General features: G+C 48.0%; 1 protein-coding gene across 1 annotated transcript in view; it reads left to right on the top strand.

Moving 5' to 3' along the window:
* LOC115917110 (multiple epidermal growth factor-like domains protein 8) overlaps nucleotides 1-19,958 on the top strand; it is a 76,911-nt gene that overhangs the window by 3,639 nt on the left and 53,314 nt on the right. The window contains 8 exon segments of the mRNA XM_030970840.1: nucleotides 354-624; nucleotides 4,115-4,242; nucleotides 6,198-6,329; nucleotides 9,975-10,088; nucleotides 10,686-10,803; nucleotides 11,887-12,410; nucleotides 12,447-12,770; nucleotides 19,530-19,717. Of these exon segments, the coding sequence (XP_030826700.1) occupies nucleotides 354-624; nucleotides 4,115-4,242; nucleotides 6,198-6,329; nucleotides 9,975-10,088; nucleotides 10,686-10,803; nucleotides 11,887-12,410; nucleotides 12,447-12,770; nucleotides 19,530-19,717 (1,799 nt within the window).

Genomic DNA, 19,958 nt, shown 5'->3' with positions numbered 1-19,958 from the left:
TTTGGCACCATTTTGGGACCATTTTAGGGCCGTTTTGGGCCCATTTTCGGTGATTTTAGAGCCATTTTTTCACGTTTTTTTTCCCCCAAACCCCCCTAATTTCCCCCAAACCCTCCTAATTTCCCCCAAACCTCCTTTCCCGGCAGGAAATCTCCTTTTTCTGCATCTTTTCAGGGGATTTTTGGCACCATTTTGGCACGATTTTAGGGCCATTTTAGAGCCATTTTTGGCCCATTTTAGGGCCATTTTTGGCACCATTTTGGGACCATTTTAGGGCCATTTTTGGTGATTTTAGAGCCATTTTTTCAGGGTTTTTTTCCCCCAAACCCCCCTAATTTCCCCCGAAACCTCCTTTCCCGGCAGGAAATCTCCTTTTTCTTCCTGGAGCCGTTCCGGGGCCCGCCGGGGGGGTGTGCGCGGCGCCCCTCGTGCCTCTCGTGCCTGGCGGATCTGGGCTGCGCCTGGTGCCCGCCCAGCTCCTCGTGCCACCCGCGGCAGCCCCAGCACGGCCCCGGTTGGCCCCCAAACCCCTGCGGGGCCGCGGGGGGCGGCCCCCGGCTGCTGCTGCACCCCCAGAGCTGCGTGCTGTGCGAGGAGCACCGCGACTGCCGCAGCTGCGCCGCGGTCAGCGCCGCCCCAGAACCCCGGGTTTGGGGCTCTGGGGGGGTCCCGGAAGTTTTGGGGTTTTGGGGGAGTTTTGGGGGGATTTAGGGGGATTTAGGGGGTTAAAGGGATTTGGGGGGGTTAAAGGGGATTTGGGGAGGTTAAAGGGGATTATGGGGGGTTTAAAGGGGATTTGGGGAGGTTAAAGGGGATTATGGGGGGTTAAAGGGGATTTTGGGGGGTTAAAGGGGATTTGGGGGGTTTAAAGGGGATTTAGGGGGTTTTAAGGGGATTTTTGGGGAGTTAAAGGGGATTTTGGGGGATTTTGGGGGGTTAAAGGGGATTTGGGGAGGTTAAAGGGGATTTTGGGGGGTTAAAGGGGATTTGGGGGTTTAAAGGGGGATTTAGGGGGTTAAAGGGGATTTGGGGGTTTAAAGGGGATTTTGGGGGGTTTAAGGGGGATTTTGGGGTGGAATTTAGGGGGGTTGGGAGGGGTTAGAGGGGATTTGGGGGGTTAAAGGGGATTTGGGGGGTTTAAAGGGTTTAGGGGGTTTTTGGGGGTTAAAGGGGATTTGGGGGAGGTTAAAGGGATTTTGGGGGGTTAAAGGGGATTTGGGGGTTTTAAAGGGGATTTAGGGGGTTAAAAGGGGATTTGGGGAGATTAAAGGGGATTTTGGGGGGTTTAAAGGGGATTTTGGGGGGTTAAAGGGGATTTGGGGAGGTTTAAAGGGGATTTAGGGGGGTTTAGGGGGATTTTGGGGGGTTAAAGGGGATTTGGGGAGGTTAAAGGGGATTTAGGGGGGATTTAGGGGGATTTTGGGGGGTTAAAGGGGATTTGGGGAGGTTAAAGGGGATTTTGGGGGGTTAAAGGGGATTTGGGGAGGTTTAAAGGGGATTTTGGGGGAAATTTGGGGGGGTTGGGAGGGATTAGAGGGGATTTTGGGGAGGTTAAAGGGGATTTGGGGAGGTTAAAGGGGATTTTGGGGGGTTTAAAGGGGATTTTGGGGGTTTAAAGGGGATTTTGGGGGAGGTTAAAGGGATTTGGGGGGTTAAAGGGGATTTGGGGAGGTTTAAAGGGATTTTGGGGGGTTTAAAGGGGTTTTGGGGGGTTTAAGGGGATTTTGGGGGGTTAAAGGGATTTTGGGGGGTTTAAAGGGGATTTTGGGGAGGTTAAAGGGGATTTGGGGGGTTAAAGGGATTTGGGGAGGTTAAAGGGGATTTAGGGGGATTTAGGGGATTTTGGGGGGTTAAAGGGATTTGGGGAGGTTAAAGGGATTTTGGGGGTTAAAGGGGATTTGGGGGGAGGTTTAAAGGGGATTTTGGGGGGGGGAATTTGGGGGGGTTGGGAGGGATTAGAGGGGATTTTGGGGAGGTTAAAGGGGATTTGGGGAGGTTAAAGGGGATTTTGGGGGGTTTAAAGGGGATTTTGGGGGGTTTAAAGGGGATTTTGGGGGGAGGTTAAAGGGGATTTGGGGGGTTAAAGGGGATTTGGGGGAGGTTTAAAGGGATTTTGGGGGGTTTAAAAGGGGATTTTGGGGGGTTTAAAGGGGATTTTGGGGGGGTTAAAGGGATTTTGGGGGTTTAAAGGGGATTTTGGGGGAGGTTAAAGGGGATTTGGGGGGGTTAAAGGGGATTTGGGGGAGGTTAAAGGGATTTTGGGGGATTTAGGGGATTTTGGGGGGTTAAAGGGGATTTGGGGGGGTTAAAGGGGATTTGGGGAGATTTTGGGGGGTTTAAAGGGGTTTTGGAGGGGCTCAAAAGTTTTGGGGTTTCAGGTGTCCCGAAAGTTTTGGGGTTTTGGGGGGAGTTTTGGGGATTTAGGGGATTTTGGGGGGTTTAAAGGGATTTGGGGGGGGTTAAAGGGGATTTGGGGGGAGGTTAAAGGGGATTTGGGGGGAATTTGGGGGTGTTTGGGGGGTATTTAAAGGGGATTTTGGGGCGGAATTTGGGGGTGTTGGGAGGGATTAGAGGGGATTTGGGGGGGTTTAAAGGGGATTTTGGGGGACTTGGGGGCATTTAAGGGGATTTTGGGGGAAATTTGGGGGTGCTGGGAGGAATTAGAGGGGATTTGGGGGGGTTTAAAGGGGATTTTGGGGGGTTGGGGGTGTTTAAAGGGGATTTTGGGAATTTGGGGGTTTTGGGGGCGTTTAAAGGGGATTTGGGGGGAATTTGGGGGAAATTTGGGGAGGGTTGGGAGGGGTTAGAGGGGGATTTTGAGGGTTTGGGGGCATTTAAAGGGACTTTGGGGAATTTGGGGGATGTGAAAGGGATTTTGGGGGGATTTTGGGGGGGTTTAAAGGGGTTTTTGGAGGGGGGGTCCCAAAAGTTTTGGGGTTTTGGGGGGAGTTTTGGAGGGATTTAGGGGAATTTTGGGGGGGTTAAAGGGGATTTGGGGGGAAATTTGGGGGTGTTTGGGGGCATTTAAAGGGGACTTTGGGGAATTTGGGGGATCTGAAAGGGGATTTAGGGGGATTTTGGGGGGGTTTAAAGGGGATTTTGGAGGAAGTTGGGAGGGGTTAGAGGGGATTTGGGGGAGATTTGGGGGGGTTTGGGGGCATTTAAAGTGGATTTTGGAGGGGTCCCGAAAGTTTTGGGGTTTTGGGGGAAGTTGGGAGGGATTTAGGGGGATTTTGGAGGGGTTAAAGGGGATTTTGGGGGGTTAAAGGGGATTTTGGGGGAAGTTGGGAGGGGTTAGAGGGGATTTGGGGCGGGTTTGGGGTTGATTTTTGGGAGAATTTGGGGGAATTTGGGGTGGATTTTTGGGGGGGTTTTGGGGTGGATTTTTGGGGGAATTTTGGGTCAATTTGTGGGGATTTTGGGGTGAATTTGGGGTGAACCTTTGGGGGATTTGGGGTGGATTTTTGGGTGAATTTGGGGTAAATTTGGGGGGATTTTGGGTCCATTTTCACCATTTCCCAACGGATTTTTTCGGGTTTTTTTTTTGGGTCTGGGGTCTTTGGGGACTCGGGAATTTTGGGGGAATCCGGGGGTTTGGGGTGGATTTTGGGGTGGAATTTGGGGGGATTTTGGGGGGATTTGGGGTGAATTTGGGGTTGATTTTGGGTCCATTTTCACCATTTCCCAACGAATTTTTTGGGGTTTTTTTGGGGTCTGGGGTCTTTGGGGGGTCCAGGATTTTGGGGGAGAATCCGGGGGTTTGGGGCTGATTTTTGGGGTGAATTTGGGGGGATTTTGGGTCAATTTGGGGGGATTTGGGGTTGATTTTTGAGGGAATTTGGGGTCAATTTGGGGTGAATTTGGGGTTGATTTTTTGGGGGATTTTGGGTCAATTTGGGGTTGATTTTTGGGGGGGATTTGGGGTAAATTTGGGGGATTTTGGGTCAATTTGGGGTGAATTTGGGGTTGATTTTTGGGGTTGATTTTGGGTCCATTTTCACCATTTCCCAACGGATTTTTTCGGGGTTTTTTTTGCCTCTGGGGTCTTTGGGGGCTCCGGAATTTTTTCGGGTGGGATTTTTGGGGTGACCCCTCCCCAATTTCTCCCTTCCAGGACCCTTTCTGTGAGTGGCAGACCCTGGGACCCCCCGACTCCAAACGGGGCGACTTCGTCTGCAGCCGCCGGGGGAGGGACCCGGCCGCCGTCAGGGACCCCCAGCAGTGCCCCCCCCCCTGCAGCAGGTGACATTTGGGCTGAATTTCCCTCATTTGGGGCAATTTCGGGATTTTTAAATTTTTTTGTGATTTTTTTGGTGATTTTTGGGGCAAATTTTGGGGCATTTGGGGGCATTTTTGGTGATTTTAAAGGGATTTGGGATCTTGGGGGGCCCATCAGGGACCCCCAGCAGTGCCCCCCCCCTGCAGCAGGTGACATTTGGGGAGAATTTCCCTCATTTTGGGCAATTTTGGAATTTTTGCATTTTTTTTAATTTTTTGGTGATTTTTGGGCGATTTTTGGGGCATTTTTAGTGATTTTAAAGGGATTTGGGATCCTGGGGTGACCTTCAGGGACCCCCAGAAGTGCTCCCCTGCAGCAGGTGACATTTGGGCTGAATTTCCCTCATTTGGGGCAATTTCGGGATTTTTAAATTTTTTTTTGTGATTTTTTTGGTGATTTTTGGGGCAATTTTTGGGGAATTTTGGGGCATTTGGGGGCATTTTTGGTGATTTTAAAGGGATTTAGGATCCTGAGGGGCCCATCAGGGACCCCCAGCAGTGCCCCCCCCCTGCAGCAGGTGACATTTGGGGAGAATTTCCCTCATTTTGGGCAATTTTGGAATTTTTTGCATTTTTTTTAATTTTTTGGTGATTTTTGGGGCGATTTTTGGGGCATTTTTGGTGATTTTAAAGGGATTTGGGATCCTGGGGTGACCATCAGGGACCCCCAGAAGTGCTCCCCGCAGCAGGTGACATTTGGGGAGAATTTCCCTCATTTTGGGCAATTTCGGGATTTTAAAAAATTTTTTGGGATTTTTTTGTGATTTTTTTGGGCAATTTTTGGGGCATTTGGGGGCATTTTTGGTGATTTTAAAGGGATTTAGGATCCTGAGGGGCCCATCAGGGACCCCCAGCAGTGCCCCCCCCCTGCAGCAGGTGACATTTGGGCAGAATTTCCCTCATTTTGGGCAATTTTGGAATTTTTTGCATTTTTTTTTTTTTTTTTGGTGATTTTTGGGGCGATTTTTGGGGCATTTTTGGTGATTTTAAAGGGATTTAGGATCCTGGGGTGACCGTCAGGGACCCCCAGAAGTGCCCCCCCCCCCCCTCGGCAGGTGACATTTGGGGGGATTTGGCCAATTTTGGGCAATTTTAGGTCATTTTGGGGCCTTTTTGGGCCATTTTTGGCTGCCCAAAGGTCCTGGAAGCTCCAAAAAACTCCGGGTTTTTTTTGGGTTGGGGGATTCCGGGGGTTCCCCGAATTTGGGGAGGGGTCTCGGGGCTCTCAGGGCATTTTGGGGAGGGGTCCCAGAGTTATTTTAGGCCATTTGGGGGCTATTTTTTGGCTCTTTTGGGCCATTTTTGGCTGCCCAAAGGTCCTGGAAGCTCCAAAAAACTCCGGGTTTTTTTTGGGTTGGGGTTTCCGGGGGTTCCCCGAATTTGGGGAGGGGTCTCGGGGCATTTTGGGGAGGGGTCTCGGGGTTCTTTCAGGGCCATTTGGGCCATTTTTGGTCCATTTTGGGCCATTTTGGTCCATTTTGGTCCATTTTGGGCCATTTTTGGCTGCCCAAAGGTCCTGGAAGCTCCAAAAAACTCCGGGTTTTTTTTGGGTTGGGGGTTTCTGGGGGTTCCCCGAATTTGGGGAGGGGTCTCGGGGCATTTTGGGGAGGGGTCTTAAGGTAATTTTAGGGATTTTTGGGGCTCTTCTGGTGCTTTTTGAGGGGTTTTAGGTCCTGGAAGCTCCAAAAAACTCCGGGTTTTTTTTGGGTTGGGGGTTTCCGGGGGTTCCCCGAATTTGGGGAGGGGTCTCAGGGGCATTTTGGGGAGGGGTCTTAAGGTAATTTTAGGGATTTTTGGGGCTCTTCTGGTGCTTTTTGAGGGGTTTTAGGTCCTGGAAGCCCAAAAACTCCGGTTTTTTGGGTTGGGGTTTCCGGGGTTCCCCGAATTTGGGAGGGTCTCACTGCCCCCGCGCCCCCCAGCCGCAGCACGTGCTCCTCGTGCCTGGCGCCCCCCTCGCCGTGCGCCTGGTGCCCCTCGGCGCGGCGCTGCTTCCTGTTCGCCGCCTACCTGGCCAGGTACCCGTACGGGGGGTGCCGAGGCTGGAGCGACAGGTGAGATGGGGGCTGGAATCGGGGGGCCTCGGGAAATCTGGGGGGGCCCTCGGGAAATTTGGGGGCGATTGGGGGAGTTTGGAGGGTTTTGGGGGATTTAAGGCAGTTTTGGGGGATTTAAGGGGTTTTGGGGGGCATTTGGGGGCGATTTTAAGGGGATTTAATGGGGGGATTGGGGGAGGTTTGGGGGGTTTGGGGGGTCCCCGAAATGGCTGGGGGGGTCCTCGAGATGTCTGGGGGCATCCTCGGGAAATCTGGGGGGGTCCTCGAGAAGTTTGGGGGCGTCCTTGAGAAATTTGGGGGTGATTTGGGAAAATTTGGAGGGGTTTTGGGGGGATTTAAGGCGGTTTTGGGGGGACTTGAGGGGATTTTGGGGAGTATTTGGGGGCGATTTAAGGGGGATTTAATGGGGATTGGGGGGTTTGGGGGGTCCCCCAAATGGCTGGAGGGTCCTCAGAAATTTGGGGCGTCCTTGAGAAATTTGGGGGCGATTTGGGAAAGTTTGGGGGGGATTTTGGGGAGTATTTGGGGGCGATTTTATGGGGGATTTAATGGGGGATTAGGGGGCTGGGGGTTTGGGGGGTCCCCGAAATGGCTGGGAGGGGTCCTCGAGAAATTTGGGGGTGTCCTTGAGAAATTTGGGGGCGATTTGGGGGAGTTTGGAGGGGTTTTGGGGGGATTTAAGGCGGTTTTGGGGGCATTTGAGGGGATTTTGGGGAGTATTTGGGGGCGATTTTATGGGGGATTTAATGGGGGATTGGGGGGTGGGGGTTTGGGGGGTCCCCGAGAAGTTTGGGGGTCCTCGAGAAATTTGGGGGCGTCCTTGAGAAATTTGGGGGTGATTTGGGAAAATTTGGAGGGGTTTTGAGGGATCTAAGGGGTTTTGGGGCGATTTGAGGGGATTTTGGGGAGTATTTGGGGGCGATTTAAGGGGATTTAATGGGGGGTTTGGGGGAGTTTGGGGGTCCCCTGAAATGGCTGGGGGTCCTCGAGATGTCTGGGGGTCCTCCGAGAAATTTGGGGGCGATTTGGGAAAGTTTGGGGGGGATTTGGGGGAGTATTTGGGGGCGATTTTATGGGGGATTTATTGGGGGATTGGGGGAGGTTTGGGGGGTTTGGGTGGCCCCGAAATGGCTGGGAGGGGTCCTCAGGAAATCTGGGGGGGTCCTCGAGAAATTTGGGGGCGATTTGGGGGAGTTTGGAGGGGTTTTGGGGGGATCTAAGGCGGTTTTGGGGGATTTGAGGGGATTTTGGGGAGTATTTGGGGGCGATTTAAGGGGGATTTAATGGGGGGTTGGGGGAGTTTGGGGGGTCCCCGAAATGGCTGGGAGGGGTCCTCGAGAAATTTGGGGGCGTCCTTGAGAAATTTGGGGGCGATTTGGGGGAGTTTGGAGGGTTTTGGGGGGATCTAAGGGCGGTTTTGGGGGATTTGAGGGGATTTTGGGGAGTATTTGGGGGCGATTTAAGGGGGATTTAATGGGGGGTTTGGGGAGTTTGGGGGTCCCCAAATGGCTGGGGGTCCTCGAGATGTCTGGGGGCGTCCTTGAGAAATCTGGGGGGTCCCCGAGAAATTTGGGGGCAATTGGGGAAAATTTGGAGGGGTTTTGGGGGGGATTTAAGGCGGTTTTGGGGGGCAATTTGAGGGGGTTTTGGGGAGTATTTGGGGGCGATTTAATGGGGATTTAATGGGGGATTGGGGGAGGTTTGGGGGTTTGGGGGTCCCCGAAATGGCTGGGGGGGTCCTCGAGAAATTTGGGGGCGTCCTTGAGAAATTTGGGGGCGATTTGGGGGAGTTTGGAGGGGTTTTGGGGGGGATTTAAGGCGGTTTTGGGGGGATTTGAGGGGGTTTTGGGGAGTATTTGGGGGCGATTTAAGGGGGATTTAATGGGGGGTTGGGGGTTTGGGGGGTCCCCGAAATGGCTGGGGGGTCCTCGAGAAATTTGGGGGCGATTTGGGGGAGTTTGGAGGGTTTTGGGGGATTTAAGGCGGTTTTGGGGCGATTTGAGGGGATTTTGGGGAGTATTTGGGGGCGATTTTATGGGGGATTTAATGGGGGATTGGGGGAGGTTTGGGGAGTTTGGGTGGCCCCGAAATGGCTGGGAGGGGTCCTCGAGAAATTTGGGGGCGTCCTTGAGAAATTTGGGGGTGATTTGGGAAAATTTGGAGGGGTTTTGGGGGGATCTAAGGGGGTTTTGGGGCGATTTGAGAGGATTTTGGGGAGTATTTGGGGGCGATTTAAGGGGGATTTAATGGGGGGTTTGGGGAGTTTGGGGGGTCCCCGAAATGGCTGGGAGGGTCCTCGAGAAATCTGGGGGGTCCTCGAGAAATTTGGGGGTGATTGGGGAAAATTTGGAGTGGTTTTGGGGGGATTTAAGGGGATTTTGGGGGGATTTGAGGGGATTTTGGGGGAGTATTTGGGGGCGATTTAAGGGGAGATTTAATGGGGGATTGGGGGGAGTTCGGGGATTTTGGGGGGGCCCCGAAATGTCTGGGGGGGTCCCCAAATGTTTGGGGGTCCTCGAGAAATTTGGGGGCGATTTGGGCAAATTTAGGGGGGATTTGAGGGGGATTTGGGGGAGTTTAAAGGGGTTTTGGGGGGAATTACCGAGGTTTTGGGGGGTTTGGGGGGAGTTTGGGGATTTTGGGGGGATCCCCGAAATGGCTGTGGGGGTCCTCGAAATGTTTGGGGTGGTTTGTGGGGTTTTTGGGGTGGTTTTGGGGTGGTTTTGTTGGGTTTTTGGGGTGGTTTGGGGGGTGGTTTTGGGGTGGTTTTGGGGGTGGTTTTGGGGTTTTGGGGGTGGTTTTGGGTGGTTTTGGGGTGGTTTTGGGGTGGTTTTGTTGGGTTTTTGGGGTGGTTTTGGGGTTTTTGGGGTGGTTTTGGGTGGTTTTGGGGTGGTTTTGGGGTGGTTTTGTTGGGTTTTTGGGGTGGTTTTGGGGTTTTGGGGTGGTTATGGGGGGTTTGGGGGTGGTTTTAGGGGTTTTGGGGTGGTTTTGGGGGTTTTTGGCGTGGTTTGTGGGGTTTTGGGGTGCTTTGTAGGGGTTTTGGGGGGTGGTTTGTGGGTTATTAGGGTGGTTTGTGGGGTTTTTGGGGTGCTTTTGGGGGTTTTTGGGGTGGTTTTAGGGTGCTTTTGGGGGTGCTTTTGGGGGTTTTGGGGGCGTGCCTTGGGGTTTTGGGGTGGTTTTGTAGGGGTTTTGGGGTGGTTTCGTAGGGGTTTTGGGGTGCTTTTGGGGGTTTTTGGGGTGGTTTTGTGGGTTTCTGGGGTGGTTTTGGGGGTTTTTGGGGTGGTTTGTGGGGTTTTTGGGGTGGTTTTGGGGGGTTTTTGTGGGGGTTTTGGGGTGCTTTTGGGGTGGTTTTGTGGGGTTTTGGGGTGGTTTGTGGGGGTTTCTAGGGGTGCTTTAGGGGTTTTGGGGTTTTGGGGGTTTTGGGGTGGTTTTGTGGGGTTTTGGGGTGGTTTTGGGGGTTTTTGGGGTGGTTTTGTGGGGTTTCTGGGGTGGTTTTGGGGGTTTTGGGGTGGTTTTGGGGGTTTTGGGGTGGTTTGTGGGGTTTTTGGGGTGGTTTTGGGGTTTTGGGGTGCTTTTGGGGGTTTTTGGGGTTCCCGAAGCTCCGGGAGTTGATTTTGGGGCGATTTTGGGGTTTTTTTGCAGCGTTCACTCGGCCCCGCAGTGCCGGGGCTGCTCCCAGCTCGGCTCCTGCCAGGAGTGTCTGAGCCAGCACGGCTGCGGCTGGTGCGGGCGGCGGCCGAACCCCGCGCTCGGCAGGTCCGGATTGGGGCTGGGGGCTTCAATTGGGGCTGGGGGCTTCGGGGGGGTTTGGGGGGTCCCGGATTTTGGGGGTTTGGGGGGAAAGTTGGGGGAATTTTGGTGATTTTGGGTCCTGGAGTTTGAGGATTCCTCAATCTGGGAAGGGTTTGGGAGGGTCTGGGGGCTTCAATTGGGTCTGGGGGCTTCAATTGGGTCTGGGGGCTTCAATTGGGTCTGGGGGCTTCAATTGGGGCTGGGGGCTTCGGGGTTTGTTTTTTGTGATTTTGGGCTTTTTTGGGGGCTGATTTGGGGGTGGTTTTTGAGTGATTTTTGGGATTTTTTTCAGCTGATTGTGGAGCTGATTTTGGGGTTTTTTGGGCTGATTTTGGGCTTTCTTTGGGGTTTTTTCGTGGGGCTGATTTTGCCTCTTTTTGCAGCAACTTTTGAGTTTAATTTCGCCAATTTTCCATCCCCATTTGCCTTTTTTTCACCCCAATTCCCATTTTTTCCCCTTTTCTGCCATTTCACCCCTCCCCCAAAACCCCCAAAATTCCCAAATTTTCCCCAAAATTTTCCCAAATTGTCCCAAATTTTCCCCAAATTTCCCCTCCCCAGCTGCTTCGAGGGCGACTTCTCGGGGCTGCACCACTTCCCCAACTGCTCCGCGGCTCTGGCCCAGCTGAGTGACCACCAGAGTGACCACCTGAGTGACCACAGTGACCAGAGTGACCACAGTGACCACCTGAGTGACCACAGTGACCACGTGAGTGACCACAGTGACCACAGTGACCACCTGAGTGACCACAGTGACCACAGTGACCACCTGAGTGACCACAGTGACCAGAGTGACCACAGTGACCACCTGAGTGACCACAGTGACCACCACAGTGACCAGAGTGACCACCACAGTGACCACCTGAGTGACCACAGTGACCACCTGAGTGACCACAGTGACCACCTGAGTGACCACAGTGACCACCACAGTGACCACCTGAGTGACCACAGTGACCACGTGAGTGACCACAGTGACCAGAGTGACCACAGTGACCACCCGAGTGACCAAAGTGACCACCTGAGTGACCAAAGGGACCAGAGTGACCACCTGGGTGACCACAATGACCACAATGACCACAGTGACCACCTGAGTGACCAGGTGAGTGACCACATAAGTGACCACCACAGTGACCACCAGGGTGACCACCAGGGTGACCCCAATGACCACCGGGGTGACCCAAATGACCACCGGAGTGACCCCGATGACCTCCTGAGTGACCCCAATGACCACCGGGGTGACCACCACTATGACCGCCAGAGTGACCACCAGAATGACCACCAGAGTGCCCAGAATGACCATCAGAGTGACCAGCAGGGTGACCACTGGGGTGACCCCACTGACCACCAGGGTGACCACCAGGGTGACCACCTGATTGTCCACCTGAATGACCCCCAGAGTGCCCAGAATGACCATCAGAGTGACCAGCAGGGTGGCCCCAATGACCACCAGGGTGACCACCAGGGTGACCACCTGAATGACCAACAGAGTGCCCAGAATGACCAGCAGGGTGACCCCAATGACCACCAGAGTGACCACCAGAATGACCACCAGGGTGACCATTTGAATGACCATCTGAGTGACCACCAGAGTGCCCAGAATGACCACCAGAGTGACCAGCAGAGTGCCCAGAATGACTACCAGGGTGACCATTTGAATGACCACCAGGGTGACCATTTGAATGACCACCTGAGTGACCACCAGGGTGACCATTTGAATGCCCAGCAGGATGACCATTTGAATGACCAGCAGGATGACCAGCAGGGTGCCCAGCAGGATGCCCAGCAGAGTGCCCAGAATGCCCACCAGGGTGACCATTTGAATGACCACCAGAATGACCACCAGAATGACCAGCAGGATGCCCAGCAGGATGCCCACCAGGGTGACCATTTGAATGACCAGCAGAGTGACCATTTGAATGCCCAGCAGAGTGACCATTTGAATGACCAGCAGAGTGACCATTTGAATGCCCAGCAGAGTGACCATTTGAATGACCAGCAGGATGACCATTTGAATGCCCAGCAGAGTGCCCAGCAGAGTGCCCAGAATGACCACCAGGGCGACCGTTTGAGTGACCAGCAGGATGACCATTTGCATGCCCAGCAGAGTGACCACCAGGATGCCCAGCAGGATGACCAGCAGGATGCCCAGCAGAGTGCCCAGCAGAGTGACCATTTGAATGACCACCAGGGTGACCATTTGAATGCCCAGCAGAGTGCCCAGCAGAGTGCCCAGCAGAGTGACCACCAGGGTGGCCGTTTGAGTGCCCAGCAGAGTGACCATTTGAATGACCACCAGGGTGACCATTTGAATGCCCAGCAGAGTGCCCAGCAGAGTGCCCAGCAGAGTGACCACCAGGGTGGCCATTTGAATGCCCAGCAGAGTGCCCAGCAGAGTGCCCAGCAGAGTGCCCAGGATGACCACCAGGCTGACCGTTTGAGTGACCAGCAGAGTGCCCATGTGAATGGTCAGGGTGCCCGCGGCAGCGCCCCCCAGTGGTCGTACGGCGCGTGCCCGGACGTGGACGAGTGCGCGCTGGGGCTGGCGCGGTGCCACCCGCGGGCGCGGTGCCACAACAGCCCCGGCAGCTTCCAGTGCCGCTGCCAGCGCGGCTTCCAGGGCGACGGCGTCACCGCCTGCGAGCCCACGTGAGGGAACTGGGCCGGGAATTTGGGGAAAACAAAAACCATAAAAATCGGCCGAGAAACGGCGGATAATGGGGAAACGGGGGATGAGTGGGGGGAAATTGGGTGAAAAAATGGGAGGAAAATTGGGAGAAAATATGGGAAAAATTTGGGAGGAAAAATGGGAGAAACTGGGGTAAATTGGAGGAAAATTGTGCGGAAAATTGGGCAAAAAATTGGGAAAATTTGGGCAAAAACAAAAAAAAAAGCGCAAAAATCGGCCGAGAAACGGCCGAGATACGGGGGGAAACGGGGGATGAGTGGGGGGAAATGGGGAGAAAATTTGGGGAAAATTCGAGAAAAATTGGCGGAAAAATTGGGAAAAATTGAAAGGAAATTAGGAGGAAAATTGGGAGAAAATTTGGGGAAAATTCGAGAAAAATTGGTGGAAAAATTGGGAAAAATTGGAAGAAAAATGGGAAAAATTGAAAGGGAATTAGGAGGAAAATTGAGAGAAAATTTGGGAGGAAAAAGGGGAGAAGCTGGGGTAAATTGGAGGAAAATTGGAGGAAAATTGGGCAAAAAATTGGGGAAATTTGGGCAAAAACAAAAAAAAAACCGCAAAAATCGGCCGAGAAACGGCCGAGATACGGGGGGAAACGGGGGATGAGTGGGGGAAAATTGGGGAGAAAATTTGGGGAAAATTCGAGAAAAATTGGCAGAAAAATTGGGAAAAATTGGAAGAAAAACGGGAAAAATTGAAAGGGAATTAGGAGGAAAATTGGGAGAAAATTTGGGAGGAAAAAGGGGAGAAGCTGGGGTAAATTGGAGGAAAATTGGAGGAAAATTGGAGAAAGATGGGGGAAATTGGAGGAGAAAATGGGAAAAATTGCAGGCAAATTGGGCAAAAATTGGCTGAAAAAATAAGGAAAACTGGGTGAAAATATGGGAAAAACTGGAGGAAAAATGGGGAAAATTGTGGGGAAAATTGGGCAAAAAATTGGGAAAATTTGGGCAAAACCAAAAAAAAAAAGCGCGAAAATCGGCCGAGAAACGGCCGAGATACGGGGGGAGATGGGGGATGAGTGGGGGGAAATGGGTGAAAAAATGGGAGGAAAATTGGGAGAAAATATGGGAAAAATTTGGGAGGAAAAATGGGAGAAACTGGGGTAAATTGGAGGAAAATTGGGCAAAAAATTGGGCAAAAAATTGGGAAAATTTGGGCAAAAACAAAAAAAAAAGCGCAAAAATCGGCCGAGAAACGGCCGAGATACTGGGGAGACGGGGGATGAGTGGGGGAAATTGGGGAGAAAATTTGGGGAAAATTCGAGAAAAATTGGCGGAAAAATTGGGAAAAATTGAAAGGAAATTAGGAGGAAAATTGGGAGAAAATTTGGGGAAAATTCGAGAAAATTTGGTGGAAAAATTGGGAAAAATTGGAAGAAAAATGGGAAAAATTGAAAGGGAATTAGGAGGAAAATTGGGAGAAAATTTGGGAGGAAAAAGGGGAGAAGCTGGGGTAAATTGGAGGAAAATTGGAGGAAAATTGGGCAAAAAATTGGGGAAATTTGGGCAAAAACAAAAAAAAAAAATAAAGTCGGCCGAGAAACGGCCCAGGTAATGAAACGGGGGATGAGTGGGGAAAATTGGGGAGAAAATTTGGGGAAAATTCGAGAAAAATTGGCAGAAAAATTGGGAAAAATTGGAAGAAAAACGGGGAAAAATTGAAAGGAATTAGGAGGAAAATTGGGAGAAAATTTGGGAGGAAAAAGGGGAGAAGCTGGGGAAATTGGAGGAAAAATTGGAGGAAAATTGGAGAAAAGATGGGGAAATTGGAGGAGAAAATGGGAAAAATTGCAGGCAAATTGGGCAAAAATTGGCTGAAAAAATAAGGAAAACTGGGTGAAAATATGGGAAAAACTGGAGGAAAAATGGGGAAAATTGTGGGGAAAATTGGGCAAAAAATTGGGAAAATTTGGGCAAAACCAAAAAAAAAAAGCGCGAAAATCGGCCGAGAACCGGCCGAGATACGGGGGAAACGGGGGATGAGTGGGGGGAAAATTGGGTGAAAAAATGGGAGGAAAATTGGGAGAAAATATGGGAAAAATTTGGGAGGAAAAATGGGAGAAACTGGGGTAAATTGGAGGAAAATTGGGCAAAAAATTGGGAAAATTTGGGCAAAAACAAAAAAAAGTTAAAATCGGCTGAGAAAACGGCGAGAGATTGGGGAGATGGGGGATGAGTGGGGGGAAATTGGGGAGAAAATTTGGGGAAAATTCGAGAAAAATTGGCGGAAAAATTGGGAAAAATTGAAAGGAAATTAGGAGGAAAATTGGGAGAAAATTTGGGGAAAATTCGAGAAAAATTGGTGGAAAAATTGGGAAAAATTGGAAGAAAAACGGGAAAAATTGAAAGGGAATTAGGAGGAAAATTGGGAGAAAATTTGGGAGGAAAAAGGGGAGAAGCTGGGGTAAATTGGAGGAAAATTGGAGGAAAATTGGGGAAAGATGGGGGAAATTGGAGGAGAAAATGGGAAAAATTGCAGGCAAATTGGGCAAAAATTGGCTGAAAAAATAAGGAAAACTGGGTGAAAATATGGGAAAAACTGGAGGAAAAATGGGGAAAATTGTGGGGAAAATTGGGCAAAAAATTGGGAAAATTTGGGCAAAAACAAAAAAAAAAGGGCGAAAATCGGCCGAGAAACGGCCGAGATACGGGGGGAAACGGGGGATGAGTGGGGGGGGAAATTGGGGAGAAAATTTGGGGAAAATTCGAGAAAAATTGGAAGAAAAATGGGAAAAATTGAAAGGGAATTAGGAGGAAAATTGGGAGAAAATTTGGGAGGAAAAAGGGGAGAAGCTGGGGTAAATTGGAGGAAAATTGGAGGAAAATTGGGGAAAGATGGGGGAAATTGGAGTTTTATATTCTTAGTACCCAGAATTCAGATTTTTTGGTGGGAATTTTGGATTTTTATGGCACAAAAATCTGAATTTTGGGTTCATTTTTGCATTGTAAGTGCCCAGATTTTGGCTTTTTTGTGGGAATTTTGGATTTTTATGGTACCAAAATGGGAATTTTGGGTTTATTTTTCCATTCTTAGTGCCCAGAATTCAGATTTTTTTTGGGAATTTTGGATTTTTATGGTACAAAATTCGGAATTTTGGGTTAATTTTTCCATTCTTGGTGCCCAGAATTCAGATTTTTTTTGGGAATTTTGGATTTTTATGGTACAAAAATGGGATTTTTGGGTTAATTTTGGTGTATTATGGGTTCAGAATTTGGATTTTTTGGTGGGAATTTTGGATTTTTATGGTACCAAAATGGGAATTTTGGGTTCATTTTGGTGTATTATGGGTTCAGAATTCAGATTTTTTTGTGGGAATTTTGGATTTTTATGGTACAAAAATGGGAATTTTGGGTTAATTTTGGTGTATTACGGGTTCAGAATTCAGTTTTTTGTGGGAATTTTGAATTTTTATGGTACCAAAATCGGAATTTTGGGTTTATTTTTCCATTCTTAGTACCCAGAATTCAGATTTTTTGGTGGAAATTTTGGATTTTTATGGTACAAAAATGGGAATTTTGGGTTCATTTTGGTGTATTATGGGTTCAGAATTCGGATTTTTTGTGGGAATTTTGGATTTTTATGGTTCCAAAATGGGAATTTTGGGTTTATTTTTCCATTCTTAGTGCCCAGAATTCAGATTTTTGTGGGAATTTTGGATTTTTATGGTACAAAAATGGGAATTTTGGCTTTATTTGTCCATTCTTAGTGGCCAAAATTCAGGTTTTTTGTTGGAATTTTGGATTTTTATGGTACCAAAATGGGATTTTTGGGTTCATTTTGGTGTATTATGGGTTCAGAATTCAGGTTTTTTTGGGAATTTTGGATTTTTATGGTACCAAAATGGGAATTTTGGGTTCATTTTGGTGTATTATGGGTTCAGAATTCAGTTTTTTTTGGGAATTTTGGATTTTTATGGTGCAAAAATGGGAATTTTGGGTTCCTTTTTGTGTATTATGGGTTCAGAATTCAGTTCTTTTTGGGAATTTTGGATTTTTATGGTACAAAAATGGGAATTTTGGGTTCATTTTGGTGTATTATGGGTTCAGAATTCAGGTTTTTTTGGGAATTTTGGATTTTTATGGTACAAAAATGGGATTTTTGGGTTCATTTTGGTGTATTATGGGTTCAGAATTCAGGTTTTTTGTGGGAATTTTGGATTTTTATGGTACAAAAATGGGAATTTTGGGTTCATTTTGGTGTATTATGGGTTCAGAATTCAGGTTTTTTTGGGAATTTTGGATTTTTATGGTACCAAAATGGGAATTTTGGGTTCATTTTGGTGTATTATGGGTTCAGAATTCAGTTTTTTTTGGGAATTTTGGATTTTTATGGTACAAAAATGGGAATTTTGGGTTCCTTTTTGTGTATTATGGGTTCAGAATTCAGTTCTTTTTGGGAATTTTGGATTTTTATGGTACAAAAATGGGAATTTTGGGTTCCTTTTTGTGTATTATGGGTTCAGAATTCAGTTCTTTTTGGGAATTTTGGATTTTTATGGTACAAAAATGGGAATTTTGGGTTCATTTTGGTGTATTATGGGTTCAGAATTCAGTTCTTTTTGGGAATTTTGGATTTTTATGGTACCAAAATGGGAATTTTGGGTTAATTTTGGTGTATTATGGGTTCAGAATTCAGATTTTTTGATGGGAATTTTGGATTTCTGTGGTACAGAAATTGGAATTTTGGGTTTATTTTTCCATTCTTGGTGCCCAGAATTCAGATTTTTTGGTGGAAATTTTGGATTTTTATGGTACAAAAATGGGAATTTTGGGTTAATTTTGGTGTATTATGGGTTCAGAATTCAGGTTTTTTGTGGGAATTTTGGATTTTTATGGTACCAAAATGGGAATTTTGGCTTTATTTGTCCATTCTTGGTGCCCAGAATTCAGATTTTTTTTGGGAATTTTGGATTTTTATGGTACAAAAATGGGATTTTTGGGTTCATTTTGGTGTATTACGGGTTCAGAATTCGGATTTTTTTGTGGGAATTTTGGATTTTTATGGTACCAAAATGGGATTTTTGGGTTCATTTTGGTGTATTATGGGTTCAGAATTCAGGTTTTTTTGGGAATTTTGGATTTTTATGGTACCAAAATGGGAATTTTGGGTTTATTTGTCCATTCTTAGTGGCCAAAATTCAGGTTTTTTGTTGGAATTTTGGATTTTTATGGTACAAAAATGGGATTTTTGGGTTAATTTTGGTGTATTATGGGTTCAGAATTCAGATTTTTTGTGGGAATTTTGGATTTTTATGGTACAAAAATCGGAATTTTGGGTTTATTTTGGTGTATTATGGGTTCAGAATTCAGTTTTTTTTGGGAATTTTGGATTTTTATGGTACAAAAATCGGAATTTTGGGTTGATTTTGGTGTATTATGAGTTCAGAATTCAGGTTTTTTTGGGAATTTTGGATTTTTATGGTACAAAAATGGGAATTTTGGGTTCATTTTGGTGTATTATGGGTTCAGAATTTGGATTTTTTGGTGGGAATTTTGGATTTTTATGGTACAAAAATGGGAATTTTGGCTTTATTTGTCCATTCTTGGTGCCCAGAATTCAGATTTTTTTTGGGAATTTTGGATTTTTATGGTACAAAAATGTGAATTTTGGGTTCATTTTGGTGTATTACGGGTTCAGAATTCGGATTTTTTTGTGGGAATTTTGGATTTTTATGGTACAAAATGGGAATTTTGGGTTAATTTTGGTGTATTATGGGTTCAGAATTCAGTTTTTTGTGGGAATTTTGGATTTTTATGGTACCAAAATCGGAATTTTGGGTTTATTTTTCCATTCTTGGTGCCCAGAATTCAGTTCTTTTTGGGAATTTTGGATTTTTATGGTACAAAAATGGGAATTTTGGCTTTATTTGTCCATTCTTAGTGGCCAAAATTCAGGTTTTTTGTTGGAATTTTGGATTTTTATGGTACAAAAATGGGAATTTTGGGTTAATTTTGGTGTATTACGGGTTCAGAATTCGGATTTTTTTGTGGGAATTTTGGATTTTTATGGTACAAAAATGGGAATTTTGGCTTTATTTGTCCATTCTTGGTGCCCAGAATTCAGTTCTTTTTGGGAATTTTGGATTTTTATGGTACCAAAATGGGAATTTTGGGTTAATTTTGGTGTATTATGGGTTCAGAATTCAGGTTTTTTGGTGGGAATTTTGGATTTTTATGGTACCAAAATGGGAATTTTGGGTTTATTTTTCCATTCTTGGTGCCCAGAATTCAGTTCTTTTTGGGAATTTTGGATTTTTATGGTACAAAAATGGGAATTTTGGCTTTATTTGTCCATTCTTAGTGGCCAAAATTCAGGTTTTTTGTTGGAATTTTGAATTTTTATGGTACAAAAATGGGAATTTTGGGTTCATTTTGGTGTATTATGGGTTCAGAATTCGGATTTTTGTGGGAATTTTGGATTTTTATGGTACCAAAATGGGAATTTTGGGTTCATTTTGGTGTATTATGGGTTCAGAATTCAGTTTTTTTTGTTGGAATTTTGGATTTTTATGGTGCAAAAATGGGAATTTTGGGTTCCTTTTTGTGTATTATGGGTTCAGAATTCAGTTCTTTTTGGGAATTTTGGATTTTTATGGTACAAAAATGGGATTTTTGGGTTCATTTTGGTGTATTACGGGTTCAGAATTCGGATTTTTTGGTGGGAATTTTGGATTTTTATGGTACCAAAATGGGAATTTTGGGTTCCTCTCCCCCCAGGTGTTTGTCCGACTGCGGCCACGGCTCCTGCTCGGGGCCCCCCGACTTCACCTGCGTTTGTCACCTGGGCTGGACGAGCCCCCGAGCGCCCAACGGCTCCGAGCCCCCGCAGTGCTCCCTGGACTGCGGCTGCAACTTCCAGAGCTCCTGCGAGCGCCAGGGCCCCGGCGTGTGCGACCAGTGCCAGAGTGAGCCCCAAATTCACCCAAATTCACCCCAAATCCTGGGTCTGTCCCTTCCAGAGCTCCTGCGAGCGCCAGGGCCCCGGCGTGTGCGACCAGTGCCAGAGTGAGCCCCAAATTCACCCAAATTCACCCAAATTCACCCCCAAATCCTGGGTCTGTCCCTTCCAGAGCTCCTGCGAGCGCCCCGAGGCGTGTCGCGACCAGTGCCAGAGTGAGCCCCAAATTCACCCAAATTCACCCAAAT

Source organism: Camarhynchus parvulus, unplaced genomic scaffold (genome assembly GCF_901933205.1).
Source record: "Camarhynchus parvulus unplaced genomic scaffold, STF_HiC, whole genome shotgun sequence".
Taxonomy (NCBI): Eukaryota; Metazoa; Chordata; class Aves; order Passeriformes; family Thraupidae; genus Camarhynchus; species Camarhynchus parvulus.
Note: the sequence above shows the minus strand (reverse complement) of the source record. Positions and strands in the feature narration are given on the sequence as shown.